General features: G+C 40.3%; 1 protein-coding gene across 1 annotated transcript; it reads right to left on the bottom strand.

Annotated features, from left to right (window-relative positions):
* Nucleotides 1-6306: 6306 nt before the first annotated feature.
* On the bottom strand, nucleotides 6307-14220 carry tgfb1a (transforming growth factor, beta 1a). The gene is made up of 6 exons (XM_020605575.1): nucleotides 13429-14220; nucleotides 8665-8934; nucleotides 8258-8501; nucleotides 7770-7920; nucleotides 6466-6576; nucleotides 6307-6357 (listed from the first exon to the last, which is right to left on the bottom strand). Exons 1-6 carry the CDS (start codon nucleotides 13760-13762, stop codon nucleotides 6310-6312), a joined length of 1158 nt encoding a protein of 385 aa, XP_020461231.1. The 5' UTR covers nucleotides 13763-14220; the 3' UTR covers nucleotides 6307-6309.
* Between the last annotated feature and the right edge of the window lie 572 nt (nucleotides 14221-14792).

Here is a 14792-nt window from a genome sequence, read left to right as displayed (position 1 = left end):
TACCTTCCCAGGTGTGTCCAATGCAGAATATTCACAACACACTCAAACATGCGCTCCATCTCTGATTGTGTCATGCATCTATTTATTTACCAATTGCTCAAGGATTACACACACACACACACACACACACACACACAAACTCAACATGCTGCTTCAAAGGATGGCACGTCATAAACAGAGGGACTGGGAAGGAGGAATGTGTTGTTCACTGGGGAATTCAGAGCGAGTGGGGAGAGGAAGGAGGGGTGGGGTCATACTGACCTAATGTCCCTCTGAGTGGAGGCAGTGGAGGTTCAGGCTGCAGAACCTTTCTTTCTGCTGTCATACCCCTTGTATGCCCGTCATTACAGCTGAAAGCTCCACTCACACAGGGGCCACATATTATGGCTGAATAATCTAAAACAGACCCTCTACCAAGCTGCCACTGAAAACCCAACACCTCCCTAACCTCCCATTTATCCAATAAGAAGAGTTAGGTTACAGTGTGTGTGTGTGTACTTGTATACCTTGGGAGTGAAGACATTTTGGGAACGTGTGTATGCGGATGCAGACAAGGGGGCCAAAGGGGATGAATAATAGAGTGTGACTGATCATAAGTCTTCTCAGTCTTCTTCCACTGGTGAGGGTCACAGCCTGAGTTAAGCTAAGCTCACTGAGGGGTTAGAACTACTATACTCTTTACCGAAGAAACAAAGATTCTACAGTCTGTTGTAATAAAACAGGATTTTTCTCTTTATATTTCTTTTATTCAACTCTAATCAAACAACATGTCGTATGGGCTGCAACTAACAACTACAATTTTCTAAAGGTCAAGGTGTTATCTTGATTGTTTTTTGTGACAAAAGTTATTAACCCAGATATATCCACTTTACTCTAGCATAAAACAAAGATTGTTTTTGGTTTTACCAGCCCTGTTTCCAGCAGCAGCAGATAGCTGTTTACAGCAGACTATCTCTAATGAACAACAATGATAACAATGAACTTACAGTACACAGTCCCATAATAAAGATATACATACTGAATACAATATAAATGTCAAGACAGAAAAATAGAAAAATATCAATAGAAACAAAAGACCCGGCGCACACACACACACACACACACACACACACACACACTCGCTTCCAAATGCAGCCACACAGACACAAAGTTAAACACATCTGCAAATACAGACACATGCAATGGCACTGCAAGCGCTGCAAGCAGATAAAATAAGTCATATATCAAGTTAAACATCAGCTGGTGAGGAACAGTACAGAGCTAACAGGACAGTGAAAGTTAACTAGCCAAAAAAATGATGCACTTTTAAAATTGTTGTCAGTATTGATTCAAAGTTTACAAGCCAGTGCTAAACCCCAGACAGATTTTTACAAAACCAGTTTGTCATGAAAACAGTTTGTTACAGATGTTGGTATAATAGACCTTAGCTAATGTCTGCATAGGGGAATTATGAGACCCCCAAATCTCAACCCCCATCAATTCTCCTTCCTTCCTGCCTTCACCATCACCCACTAGGGTTCAATCTTCTGTCAGAGTTGTAGGACCAAACTGCTATTTAGGGGCTGCCTCTCCTCTGCGTAGATCGTTGTTGAGGCCAGTGTCAGATCCTCTCCTCTGTTTATTATTCAGGGAGACCGTAGCTGTTTATAGAGGCAGATTTCTCCCTCTGCATCCAAGGACAGCAAGGTAAAGACTCTGAGAATGAAGGAAAAGGAGGGGTGGTACTGTAGGAAGGAGCCAGTCCAGAGATGTAATTGGTACCTTTCCTTTTTTAGAAAGCATTTCTTACTTACTGAGGTCCAACAAATGAGTCACAGCGCCTCATACATTATAACCACACTCAGGCACTCTCATATGGTTTATCATATTTTCCCTTTGTAGTTCTCACTTTGAAGAGGGCTTGAGTTTCTCCTCTGTCTTTGATCCTCCATGTGTTAAACTATGATGTTAGCTTCTGGTTATGTCCATGACAAAGGAAATATGTTATTTTTCTCCAGTTCATTTTTATTTTGTAGACACTGATGCTAACACTTTCAGCTAAATGTTTTCCAGGCAGATGCGTGTGGTCTTTTATTCTTTCACTCCCTCATTCATTCTCTCATCTATATTTGTTTTCTTCCCCTATCACTAGCCTTGTTGTTTAGTTCAGGTGATAACTCAAAATGCCAGGGAGTATTCAAAGAACTGACAAGGAATATAAAAATGATGACAGGGGAAATGAGAAAAAAGGAAGAGACAGAGCCAGAGTGGGTGACTCAGACTGTGATAACCATCTCGGCTTAAACTGCAGGTGTGTGAAGTGAGAGGGATGAGAGTAACGACAGGACAGGTGGAGAGGTGCATATTCAGCAGTGCTGCCTTCTCACAGTCAGTTAAACAACCCATGTTCAATCATTATATAGTCTTAATGTGAAATGAAGCCTGCAATCAAAATAGAAAATAAAATAGAAAAACTTCAAAACACAAAGCATTACATGAGAATAGGAAAGCATGTTTATTGATATATGTACATGTGTGTGTGTATGGACACAGATTCAGCACCTGAAGCAACAATGGCTTTGAGCAGCTGTGTGTTTGTGAAGCAGAGCTGAGTAGCAGCAGGACACCAGGGTGTGTTATTAAGGTCACAGTCTGAGTCCACAGGAATAACACCAGGCTGTTTCACTGCTCCACTTTTAATGACCAGCTGTGGCAAGAGATCAGTGGACATATAATTGCAAATGTCCTAGATGTTATACAGTAATAAGACAGCCCAAAATAACATTTCAAGACATGTGGCAAATCAGCTTACATTTAACATGTTTGGTTTTGTATGTTTTTTCACTTGTAAAAGTGCTACGGAGAGAATATGTTTCAGGTGACCATGCTTGAATCAGATTCTTTCATTTGTAGATAAAAGAAGACATAACACATGGAAGCAGTTAAAGGGCCTGTGACTGACCTATTAGCTCTGATGAAGTGCAACAACACAACAGTTTTCTTGTTACTCATGCAGTTGTATAAGCTCAGCATGCAGATTGCATTAGTGATAAAAGAACACCTGTTTGACCTTGAAATGATGCAGGTATCTGTCTTTATAGTCTCTTGTATAACACATGTACATAGTACAGTGAATTTAAGTGCCCTCTTTTTTCTCAGTGTTTTCTCGGATGTGCTTCAGTTTGTGAAACGAGGTGTCAGCAGTTTATTTCAGTCCCATAAGAAGCCAGAGGGCTCAAAAGGAAGCAGCTGCTGACAAGCCTACTTGAGTTTACTTCCCTCTGGGACTGTTCCATTAACACCATGATTGATTTATGAGTTGCTTGACATACATACCTCTTGTTTGGGGAAATTATAACAGATGGAAAAGCTGGAATTTTTAGAAAGCTAATTTTAATGATCATGTTTTTTTCTAGCACAGGGCATGTTTTGCCTTTATAGGTAATGGTCCAGTCATCATGGAAGGAAAAAAAGAAAATTACATTTGCCTTGCCAAGACAACATGTGCACATTGTGCGTCGGAACCATTAAAAATGAAGACCTGGCAAAAGAGCTGTCTTAATCATTTTGAGAGGTGAAACAAAAAAGAATTCAGTTATCTTGATGTTTCATTTCACTTTATCTGCCTTTAAAGAACACTTTCTAAACAAACACTCTGTGTTGGCTCACAAGAGGAAAATTCTTGTGCTTTCTGAAAGAACCCTGGGTAACATGACCAGCACTGGAACAAGATAGCACAGATCACTGTCACCTTGTTAGCAGCACCAGCATCCCCCACACCACTCACTAGTACAAAGCTTATGTATTAACATTAAACATGATGATATGTTTTTAAAAATAGCAACTGTTTTTCAGAAATAATTCTGGACTCTGTCTTACAGGAGAAGAATTGCAGAGAAGGGCTCATCACCTGAACCTGACCAGAGATCAGTAAGTACCATTAGATCCTTCTTGTCTGCTGTATTCATGGGGTAGGACTGGATAAGTCTGACTTCTTCCTACTCCATTCAAGCATGTACTAGGTATAAGCACATTGATATTGGATTAGCATTTGTTGGATATGTGTAAAATTATGTGTGTTGACATATCAACTGTCTTTACATGCTTGAAAGAATAAATCAAATCAAATCAAAATCAAATCAAAATTAAGGCATTTGACACTGATGTGCTTGAGCTGTGACTGTGTGTCAGTGGGTTCAGTGTTTGCATGTGCATGTGTGCAGTATGTGTGTTTAATTTTCCATGTAGTCATTGCCCTTAAGTCTGGGACTTACCAACGAGTCTGGACCTGCTCTCCCAATTCATCCGCGTGAGATGCCAGTAATCCCTTGAGTACTGAGGGAGAGGCATGGGGCTGAGGGTGGGGGAGGATGAGCTGCACAGAGATAGTAAGAAAATATTGGTACAGTGTGCATCCCTTCGGGTATAGACAGTGCCAAGAACAGGATTGTGTGTATTCTGATGTTGACTTAATAGACAGGCACCTGGCATATGTCAGACCTTTCAGCTGGTAGATCTTTCACTTGACCCTGGTCAGTGCTAAACTGGTTTTATTAAATTTGCTGAAAGCAGCATCATGCATGCTCTCTGCATGCTGAGAGAGGTAAACTCACATCACCAAAAATTACATGAGATAGACTTTATTAGAAGTCTTATACAGAAAACATGTAAGAAGTGTGTGGAGGTGGAGGCCTTGTACCTAAGTGCAGTCATTACCATTCATAGACCAAAAACATTTATAAAACCAACAAGATACATGATGTAAAACCTTTTATTCATGTTTTTATGTGTTTCAGTTTGTGTTCATTTTATAAAATGTTTTTCTACCCCATACCGTAATTTAAACACACACATACACACTGACAAGCACAATACACACACACCTACACCTCTGACAAGCGGAAACATCATATGAGGTTTTACTCTGCTCACAAAATATTCCACTGATGTGATAATTTAACATCAATGTTTATTTCAAAACATGTAAATATTTACAAATACAAATTTCTAATTGTAAGTGCACTATAAAAATATGGTAGACTGGAAAAATGTGTTGATTTTAGTTTTATAACAAATCAACAGCTGAATAAATTCTTGAGTTGTGGAAAAAGATTAAACTACTGTAAAAAATGACACAAAATTAAAAAGGCAATTACCCATAATTAACTAGGGCATAAAAAAAACAGTAAATGTGTGGATTGAGTATGAATGGCTCTTCCCTAAAACTAACCCCACAACCACATCCCCAGACCTTCACAATCTAAAGACAACTAGTTGGCTGAAAATCCCAAAAAACAGTGTGATCACTCCTAAAACCTTACTATTACACGTAGCTTTAGCAGCCTGTGAGGCTTCATAATGACACACTGAGATTCAGTTCATGAACACACAAAAAAAGCATTGTAAAAACAATATGGGTTATGGGGCACCCTGTAGCCAAGTGGTTACAGCACAGTGCACCCCATACTCCTTTTGGGTTCACAATGTCAGTGGTTGGACTCTGACTGCTGACAGGTCTCTGTTTCCCGTTTCCTGCCTGCCTCTCCACAACCCACTGATTAACATAAAGGCCAACAAAGCCTGAGGAAATAACTTAATTAAAATGACATGAGTTGAAAAAACAAACAAAGCAGGTACAGTAAAACTGATGGATGGTTTTGGTAAAGTGTTGGTTGGCCTGGTTGCAGCCTTTCAGTCAGAGGGAGTTTCCTTAGGATGGACCATCCCTGTGGTTGCCTGCTCTCCTTTACTGTGTAGCTCAAAGGAGATACGCCCCCAGGAAAACCCCAACAACCACTGCTTTCCGTACCTGGGATTTAGCACCTTTAACCATGACCTCTTTGGAAGGTGATGTAACAGACATGTCCCAAAAAAACGTGTGAAAATGAAAGTGTTCTTCTGTTAAGGTCAATTTGGTCCTTTAGCCACTTTTTTTTTTTTAATAGGTCATTTTAATCCTTTTCCATTTCGAACTGGCACAGTTTTACGTGTATATCACGTCTTTATAAATCTGTCCATACAACAAATAAATTAATTCATTTCATTACAGATATTTTAGTACTGCAGAGAAAAAGTATAGGCACATAAAAAAAACATGATCTATAACATCTATATAAATAAGTCCGTGGTTTGATGTGCTTCCATCATGATCATCGTAGAGCTTGCAGGAGGAAAGTTTGACCACAAAGATTCTTTGCTCCCCTTGCCCACATTCTTCTTGTCCTCTCCTTTGCCTGCTCCTGTCTGTAGTCTCATACAGTTTCTTGCATCAATTTCGTCCATCAGTGTACATGTTTAAGGGGAGGTAGAGCAGTGTGCCATGTTGTATTTTTAGCTACACTTGCAAGACTTCACAATCATATTGGACAGCTGCTCCACCTGAAAGTAAAAATCAGAAGTGATGTGATGAATCATTTGTAAATGTTCCTTTCACATAAAATGTTCTGTAAGCATTTCACCGCAGATACTTGAATGTGGAGTAGATACCTTGTGTTGCCTGCCCAAGTAGTAGAGGATTGGCAGTGGCTCCAGTACATCAGGAACACAGCAGGGCTGGGCAGAGGCTCCTGGGTTGTGATGCATATACAGGGCCAAAATCTGTAAACAAGAAAATAAATAACTTCATAATTTCATCACTGCCATGATGTGTTGAAAACAATTGATACACTGTTAAAAATGTATAGGTGTGGTTTTGTTGTGTCGAACAATATTTTTACATGTTATTTATTTGCTTTCTCATTTATAGGTACAGCAAATTCTTTAGTAAGTGATGTTTTTAGAGGCTATTCAGTTTTGAAAAGAATAAAGATCCCAGATATATATGCATTCCAATAAATAATTAGATTTTCAGATACATTTGACACAAAATGTTAGTTACTGTATGTGTGACCTTAACTGAATTAACCCCACACAGACCATGTACAGCTGCAACAGTGGCTCTGCTAGACTGTACTTGGTTTTTTGTGCTAAATGCTCTGTCACTGTTAATACCAGTGTTGAGCAGGTATATTGTTTACAGTATTCACCATATTAATTAACCGTTTTAGCATGCTAGCTATTACAAATATTTGCTAATTATCAACAAACACAAAGCACAGCTGATGGGAAATATATACAAGTTAGAATCTTGAACAGAGTGGTGCTAAATGAAAAAACAGGGGCTCACAAAAAAACATTATAATTCACCCTAAAGGGCACCAGAAATGTCATGGTAATCCACAGCAGTTCTGAGATATTTCAGTGCTCAACAGTGTGGTTGACCGACAAACTGGCATTGCTATCCAGAGCCATGTGGCTAGCATGACCAAAAAAAAAAGTTCAGTCAGTTTGACTTAGGTCTGCAACTAATTTTCTAAGGAATTCTTTAGTTGTTTAATCTACAAAGTGTCAGAAAATTATGATAATACCTATTACAATTTCCCTTAGCCCAAGGTGGTCTTCTAGTGTAGTTTAGTTTTTTTGTCTAACTAGCAGCAGAAAATTCTCATATTTGAAAAGCTGGAACCAGCAAATGTTTGTTTTTTCCTAATAAATTAATTGAATGATCTATCAGATGTAGTTTATTATCATTTTATTGTTAATTTAAACCCTCTGAACAAGCTATGACTTTCATACACCACAGACTTCACTTCTTGATGTGTTCCACACTACTGATGTGTGAATCCAAACAGCCCCTCATTAACCAGAGGGCAAGAAAATCAAGCTTTCATCTGAACTGCCAAAGTTCTGTATCTTATTCAATCATGTGATCAGATGTGGATTGCACACTACAGTGAAGTGTTGCACAATACCTCAGAATATTTGTTTTCAGCATTCCAGACATAGGTGCAGGAACCCATGCAGTAGTTGGCATGGTAGCCCGTTGGCTTGTGAATCCACTTCCAGCCCAGATCTCTCCTGAAGTCAATATACAAGCTCCGCACACAGCAGTTTTCTGTCTGGCTGCATACGAGAAAAGAGGGGAAAGTCTTTTGTGAAATGAGGTTTATAATGGGATGACATGAGGCGATTTTTAGAACATAGCTACTGCAGAAGTTACATTTTTAAAACCTGTTAGTTTTAGAGCTGCACCAAGGAGAATTCACACGTTTTGTCGGCGTACAAATGGCAGCTTCACTTTGTATCAGTGTGTGTGAATAGTAGAAATAATGAAATGTTTTATTTTTTACCTGTCACTGCCTTTTGAAGCTGTCAACAGGTTTGGTTGTACAGCACGACTTTGAAATTGTCAATGCAATAATATACAACAGAACCATGTGATATCTGCAGAATTACTTACGCGGTACATGTATCCCTTGAGTCTGTGGAGCGTTTTTTGCGTGAGGTGAGGTGACTACTGATATTTTTAGGGATGGACATGGTCAGGATGTAGGGTGGTTGCTGTGTCGTCTGTGCCATCGATGCTGTGTCTCCCCTATCGCCCGAAATCCCAGAGATTTGAAAATTGAAGGCACTCTCAGCACTTGTCTGCTGGCCACTGTTGCATTCACAAAACAGCCGAAGTTGGAAACCCTGCTCCTTGTCTGGTAAGACAGAAATTTACAACATAAGTGGTTGGCTGCTTTATGAGTGAAGGTGAATGCCATCATGCCTGAGATTTCATGTGGGCTGAAGTAAACAGAGGGACAGAGGTCATGCATTACTAACAGATATACTGCACTGCTTATTTAGCCTGTTGCATCTCACCAGTCTCTTTGAGCCAGTCCTGCAGGATCTTGGTGACATCGAAGGTCAGCCAGTTGTCTTTAAAGGAGTTACCGATGAAGCGGGTAGTGAGGTAGTGGGTTGAGGGCCCCAGACCATGATACAGCTCCACCCGCTGCTCAGTAGGCATTGAAGTTCTCTTGATGAGCATCCGCAGCTCTGCACTGGTCAGCAGTAGGTAGTCCCCCACACTTCCCCGTATCTCAGTCATGTTGAAGGACATCGTGATGTTTTTTGAGTTTTTGGTGGGCTCTGTGTTATTTTTTGAAGCGTGATTTAAAAAGGGACAGTTATTTATTTGGAAACAACCATTTCCAACAATCAGGTTACACAAATACATACTACAGAGACCTGTGGAAAACAGAAATATTCTACACTATGATTTGCATACATATTATGCTAAATCAATTTCTGATCCTTTGAGTATTCCATAATCTAATCCCTCAAACCAGCCTTATAAACAGAAGGGGACCCACACTGAGGGGAAACTGCAATTTAAATGTTTCTTTGGTCTTTCTATACACACACATATATATATACATATGTATATATTTAGCCTTAAAATTTGTTATTATGTTCACAACTATAAAAGAAAATACCACTGAGTACAGTTTGAGGAAAATATGCTAGGTAAGCAAATATAAATATCAAATTAGGATTCTATGTATGAAAACACTCAAATTTGGATCAGAGGCAAAAACTGTTCTTCATTTGTGTAGCTGTGTTGTTTCTCTCCTCTCTCACTATTGTTTATTTTCCTCTGGGTTCCTGAACAAAAATGAGTATTATAGGGCGAGGGGGCCAGGAGCAGCACTGAAAGGTTTTCGTGTTAGATAAATCCGTTTTGTGGGCTTTGAGGGGTGGTGGAGCTCTGCTGAGCTGGTGATCGTTTTGCTCTGGCATGTTTTTGATGGTTGGCAAACCACAATTACAACAGATACAGTAAACATTTTATTGCAAAATCTCTTGTCACAGGTAGGTATGATTTTTTTTTAATCTAGTGGAACATAAATGTGTTAATGGTTATAGAGTTGTTTTCAAATGGCCCAGTAGGACAAATGGGTGCTCTAAGATAAGAAAATTTGGATTGTTTTAGCTGTGAACCTTTTTTCCACATGACTTTCAACATTAATTCAAACATTTCCTATTTTATATTTAAATGCTGCACATGAAACACTGTAGTTTACTACACAACATAATATCCAAATGTTTAGGACTTTGTCTTTCATAAATAAACTTCATGAAAACATTTTTCATATACATGTGCACACATTAATGAAACTGAACAGCCACATTTACAGTGTTGCTGAATAATAATAATAACTGCAGACAAACAGTAATCTATTCTAGCTGCTGTAAAGATGACCATAGATTAAATGAAATAGAGATGTTCAAAGATAAGCACAGGAAGATGACTGAGAGTGAGATACAGTTCAATGTAGAAACATAAACTTAGAGGAGGGTGAGCTGTAACAGGGTAAAAGCAGAGAATACAGTGAAGAATAAAAATATCCTTATTCATAAGAATATAGTTGATCATTTTGAGGGGTGTGAGTGGGGGTGCAGAGAAATTAGAGATGTGTATCAGTGGAGCCAGGGTTCTGGCTGAGGCCCAGACCTTTTACTGTGCCTCAGCCTGCCAATGCCGGGATTCTCTGCTCTCAAGTCCAGGAATTACTTTTTGACAGCAGCTACAGTACAACCCAGCTTTGCATTCTTGCACAGCTTAGTCAGTGTAAGCTGTACCAGGATCCTTCATGCTATGGCTGCTTGTGTATCATTTACCAGTATGACCATCTGTGTTGCTGCTTAGGTAGTGTTTCACACCCGGTTTTGAAGGCAAACTGAAACTGAAAAGTGCTCGTGTAGAGTGTGGAGGGAAATTAGATGACATTTTACTGGTCCCACCCAGAGCAGAGTCAAATGTTTGGTTGTAAGTGCCTGAATAGAAATATAGAGTGTCACAACTATGTGCAGTATGTGGAGAGCAGTGAACAGGCAAAGATGTACCAAACAACACCAAGCACGGAAAGTCAGCGTCTCCAGTTTGTTTAAGTAAACTGAGATAAATGTGTCAAAGGTTAGAGAACTGTTTACGAAAGAGGAAATTAAATCATTTCCCTTATGAAGCCTATTGGTGGCAGTACCATAATTACTGTGAAGCGTTGTCCTCACTTCTACTTTCCAATTATCAGAATATAATACTTTGAGGAAATAAAGTGTCACATTTCTTCATACTTTTCTGACATAAGGCCTCTCTCTTCTAGATTGGGGCAAAGATATCACCCTGACCTGCATACTAACATGGGTGTGGGGGGGATTTGAGTGTTGAATCAAGGCCTATCCACAGGTAAGCCAGGGACAGCTGTTGTGACAGGCAGGGAGACAGCTCTGTAATTACCAGTGGGAAGAAGCAGATTCCAGCAACAAGCTAAATACCTGCCTCCTTGATATGCTCAGCACCACCCTCCCATATCCCCCTCATCACTGTCTTGTTTCCCTGATTCAACCTGTTTTACACATGCTCTGCTGCTACCCTTCTCCACTGTGGGATGGTAGCAGCTTCATTTACTGATTAATATAATAATTACTCCAACTCATTTTACTCCTGAATGTCACAAAGCAGCTGGTTTCCAAAGGAGAAAATAGTTCCCTCTGCAAATGTGATGAATTACATTTGGACTAATATTAAATGAAGGAGGTAAATTTGTGTGGGTTTCAAGGGAGGGATGTGCCTGCTAACTGACAGATGAAATTTAATCTAATCCACCGCACAACTAATCTCAGCTCTCACTTTGGGAGTTAACGCTAGCCAGCAGATAACATAAACACTGCAGATGAATCCATTTCTGTCCTGTCCCTGCTCAAACCAAAGTGCACATTTGGATGTAGTTGAAGTATCCACTAATGTATGTAGCTATATAGGATAGTATTTATTTTTTAAATGAACATGTAGATGTATGTACAGTATTGTATATCTCTATGATGGATAATGAGTGTGATCCTTCCATAATGGTGCATTTATCCAGTATTCACCACAGCGTGATGACAACTTCACATTCTCTAGGTTTCAAAATGCTCTACACACAGATACTCATCCCTGTTGACTGTTTTGGGGTACCAGAGAAGTGTGAGTCCTCCAGTACTGTTCAAATACAGGCCTCTGCCTTTTACTTCCCAAGAAACAGAAGATGGATTTTCTGCCACACCCCCTCTTCTCTCTGTGTGTGGCTTTTTTAAATAATTGCAAAACAGTTCTTATTAGGTCTAGACACATACATGCATACACTTGGCGTTCACCCTTTCCCAGTGTGCACAGATTGACTCTGTTTTAAGGAACTGCACTTAGAGTTAGGACAGTAGATGGGTGTTCTCTGGCATTCCACAGAGGTAGGAAACACATGCTCCCCATGGGCACTGCTTGCACCGGACTTGAGTCACTCAAGCTCTCAGTGGCCATCAGTCTGCCTTCCTTCCTGCCAAGCTGCCCTGTCACAAACATGCTGCAAACACACTGATAATAAGATCAGGAAACCCAGAAGAGACAGGAGCGAGAGAGAAAGAGAGCAAAACAGGTTATTCACCAGAAAACAAAAATGAAATGAAAACTGGTTAGGGAAAAAGAGAAACAGATATGATGGAGAACAAGTGACAAGATAAACAAGGGAGAACCCAATTCTCAAGTTACAGGAAATCCCCAGTCCCTGAGGGACATAGAGAAAAGGGAAAAACAGAAAATGAAAAAGGGAATGAAATGACATGAGGGTGCACCAGTGCATTTCATATCTTCTCTCATCTCATCTTCCCATGTTCCATCTTTTCTTTGATTTCCATCAAAGCAGAACAAAATCATGCCCTTCATTTGGAAACTTCCTTTGTTCTGCCTTTGGTCTGCACACTCCTGAGCCACGTCCATCCACTCAAGGCTTTCTTTTGATGTGGTGGATAAAAGAGGGATAGTGTGGATGCCTGCCTGATAGGGTGAGGAGTATAGGCATGTAGAGAACAATGGAGCAAAGAAACAAACCAAAAAAATATGTTTATCATAATTGAGCATCATTGCACAATTATAGCCATAAACCATTTGGCTGAACAAACAGCGTGCACATACTAGGCGGCAAACTGTAAAAATGCCATGGATAACACGAAAGTAACACAGAGCATCAGGCCAGATGCAACACACAAGTTTGGTAACTTTGAACGCCTGTGATCACTGAACTCTTGAAGCTGCCTGAAGGTATTGGGTGCAGATCATAAGGGCTACACATGTTAAGGAAATTTATGGACGAGCTTGGAATTGACAGTGGCTATCAGGCAAATGCTGATTAATTTGGGCTGTACCCTCTAAGTCTGTCAGTTCAGTGATTGCTTTAAGGCTTATTTATGCTGAAATGTGCATGAGCAATATGACAGAGTCATACTGGTTTTGAACAACACAGTGGCTCAGACATTATTTGGTTTTTGAATATAGTAGTTCTTATAATGGGCACTCATTGAGTTTCCTCTGCCATTAGCAACTATTAATGACCATTTAAATGAAGAGTAACCATTTTTGCGTGTCTATCCTGAGCAGTGTACCCTCAAGTGTTTGTAAATATAGCGTCATAAATCACCGTCATACTATTCCTTGATATTCTTGGTGTTTTGGTTAAGTCATCAGTAACTGCTTTCATTCTTGACAACAGGGGCCCACATGCACAAAATACATGACTCCTGTAGTGCTGTTTTGAGTTGTCAGTTACTCACTGGTCATGTTGAACTTGTGTGCCACCTTGGAGAAGTAGTCCATCTCCTCCTGATCTGTAGAGATGCTTGTTGGGTCCTTGGCCTCCTTTTCCTTCAGTATCTCTATGGTGCTGTTGTAGAGAGACAGCAGGGAGCTAGGGATTGCTTGCTGGACTTCAGACTGATCTGACTCTTTTGGCTCTTTTGGCAGACGCAATTTGCTGAGGATCTGGCTCCTAATGGCCTCGATGCGCTTTTTCTTCACCATCTCCAGGTCCAGCGTCTTACATGTAGACATACCACTTACGTTGCCCATTGTGTACACAACCATGAGCATCAACAACGCCAGCTTCATGGTGCCAACCTGACAGTTTGCAACCACTTATGCACTATAGTTCTCAACAAGTCTTCCCTCTTCTTGTCTTTCTCTGCCTGCCTCCAACCAGAAATGCACAGGGATGCTTAGGGAACAGTGAATCACTCCGTGGAAAGGTGTGAGTGACGCAAGTTGTTTGCAGACTGCAGAACAATTAAAGCAGTGTGGAGAGTGGTGCCACCCCTATTAGCTACTGCTGTGAAAACCACCTAACATTTGTGTCTTCTTTGCATAGAAGCAGGTGGAGAGAACCCCAGTGGGCAGACAGAGCCAACCTCTGACTCAGACACTGACGTTAGTTCAAAGAGGAGCTTTCAAATGCTAAAGGAACCCATTAAAACTTGCACACAGGCAGTGCCCCTAAGACTCAGAGCTACCAACACTGAACAGAGCTGGTTCTGTACTCACAGGCAAACTTGTCAGTGATATTTTTCAAGCCTCCGCACTGAACAGAGCTGGTTCTGTACTCACCGGTCAAACTTGTCAGATATTTTTCAAGCCTCCATCTGCAATATTAAACTGGATCTTGTCTTATTTGAAGCAAATGTATACACCTCCATGTGTCATCTTAGTGCTATATTGTTCACCAGGCAGTATCTTTTTATATGGCCAGAAAAAAAACAGTCAAGCAAATGTGAAGGCAGCTGTACAGCCCTCAGCTAAATGAAGAGCAGTGTTGGCAGATTACTCTATGTATGTCCAACCTACTGACTTTTCAGCTGCCACTGTTTCCTGTCTTTGTTGACCCACAAGGCCTTTTCACAGAACATTCAGAACTGTTCTGTACATGGATGCAATGTCTAATACCTCTGTAATGTCAAATACACCCACTATAAATGTCTGTAAGGAAGAGAAAACAACAATGATACATCCTGTGCTTGAAGTGTAAAAAATGGCCTTCCTATTTCTCTATTTTTGAAGTTTGATCAGATGACCTCTGGTTTCCTCTACAGCCCAGATAAAACTCCCAGGGGCTTTGAATCAGCTCAGGGCTAATCAAATATCCACT

This window comes from Monopterus albus, unplaced genomic scaffold (genome assembly GCF_001952655.1).
Source record: "Monopterus albus unplaced genomic scaffold, M_albus_1.0 scaffold71.1, whole genome shotgun sequence".
Lineage (NCBI taxonomy): Eukaryota > Metazoa > Chordata > Actinopteri > Synbranchiformes > Synbranchidae > Monopterus > Monopterus albus.
This window is presented reverse-complemented; position numbering and strand designations above follow the sequence as displayed.

Bases quoted from the DNA above. Each gene is read 5' to 3' on its own strand.
- tgfb1a (XM_020605575.1), bottom strand. From the start codon at position 13,762: ATGAAGCTGGCGTTGTTGATGCTCATGGTTGTGTACACAATGGGCAAC. The intron at 8,502-8,664 runs GTGAGATGCAAC...CTGTCTTACCAG, and splicing joins GGACTGGCTCAAAGAGACTG to ACAAGGAGCAGGGTTTCCAA. The intron at 6,358-6,465 runs GTATCTACTCCA...TTTTACTTTCAG, and splicing joins ACTTGGGCAGGCAACACAAG to GTGGAGCAGCTGTCCAATAT.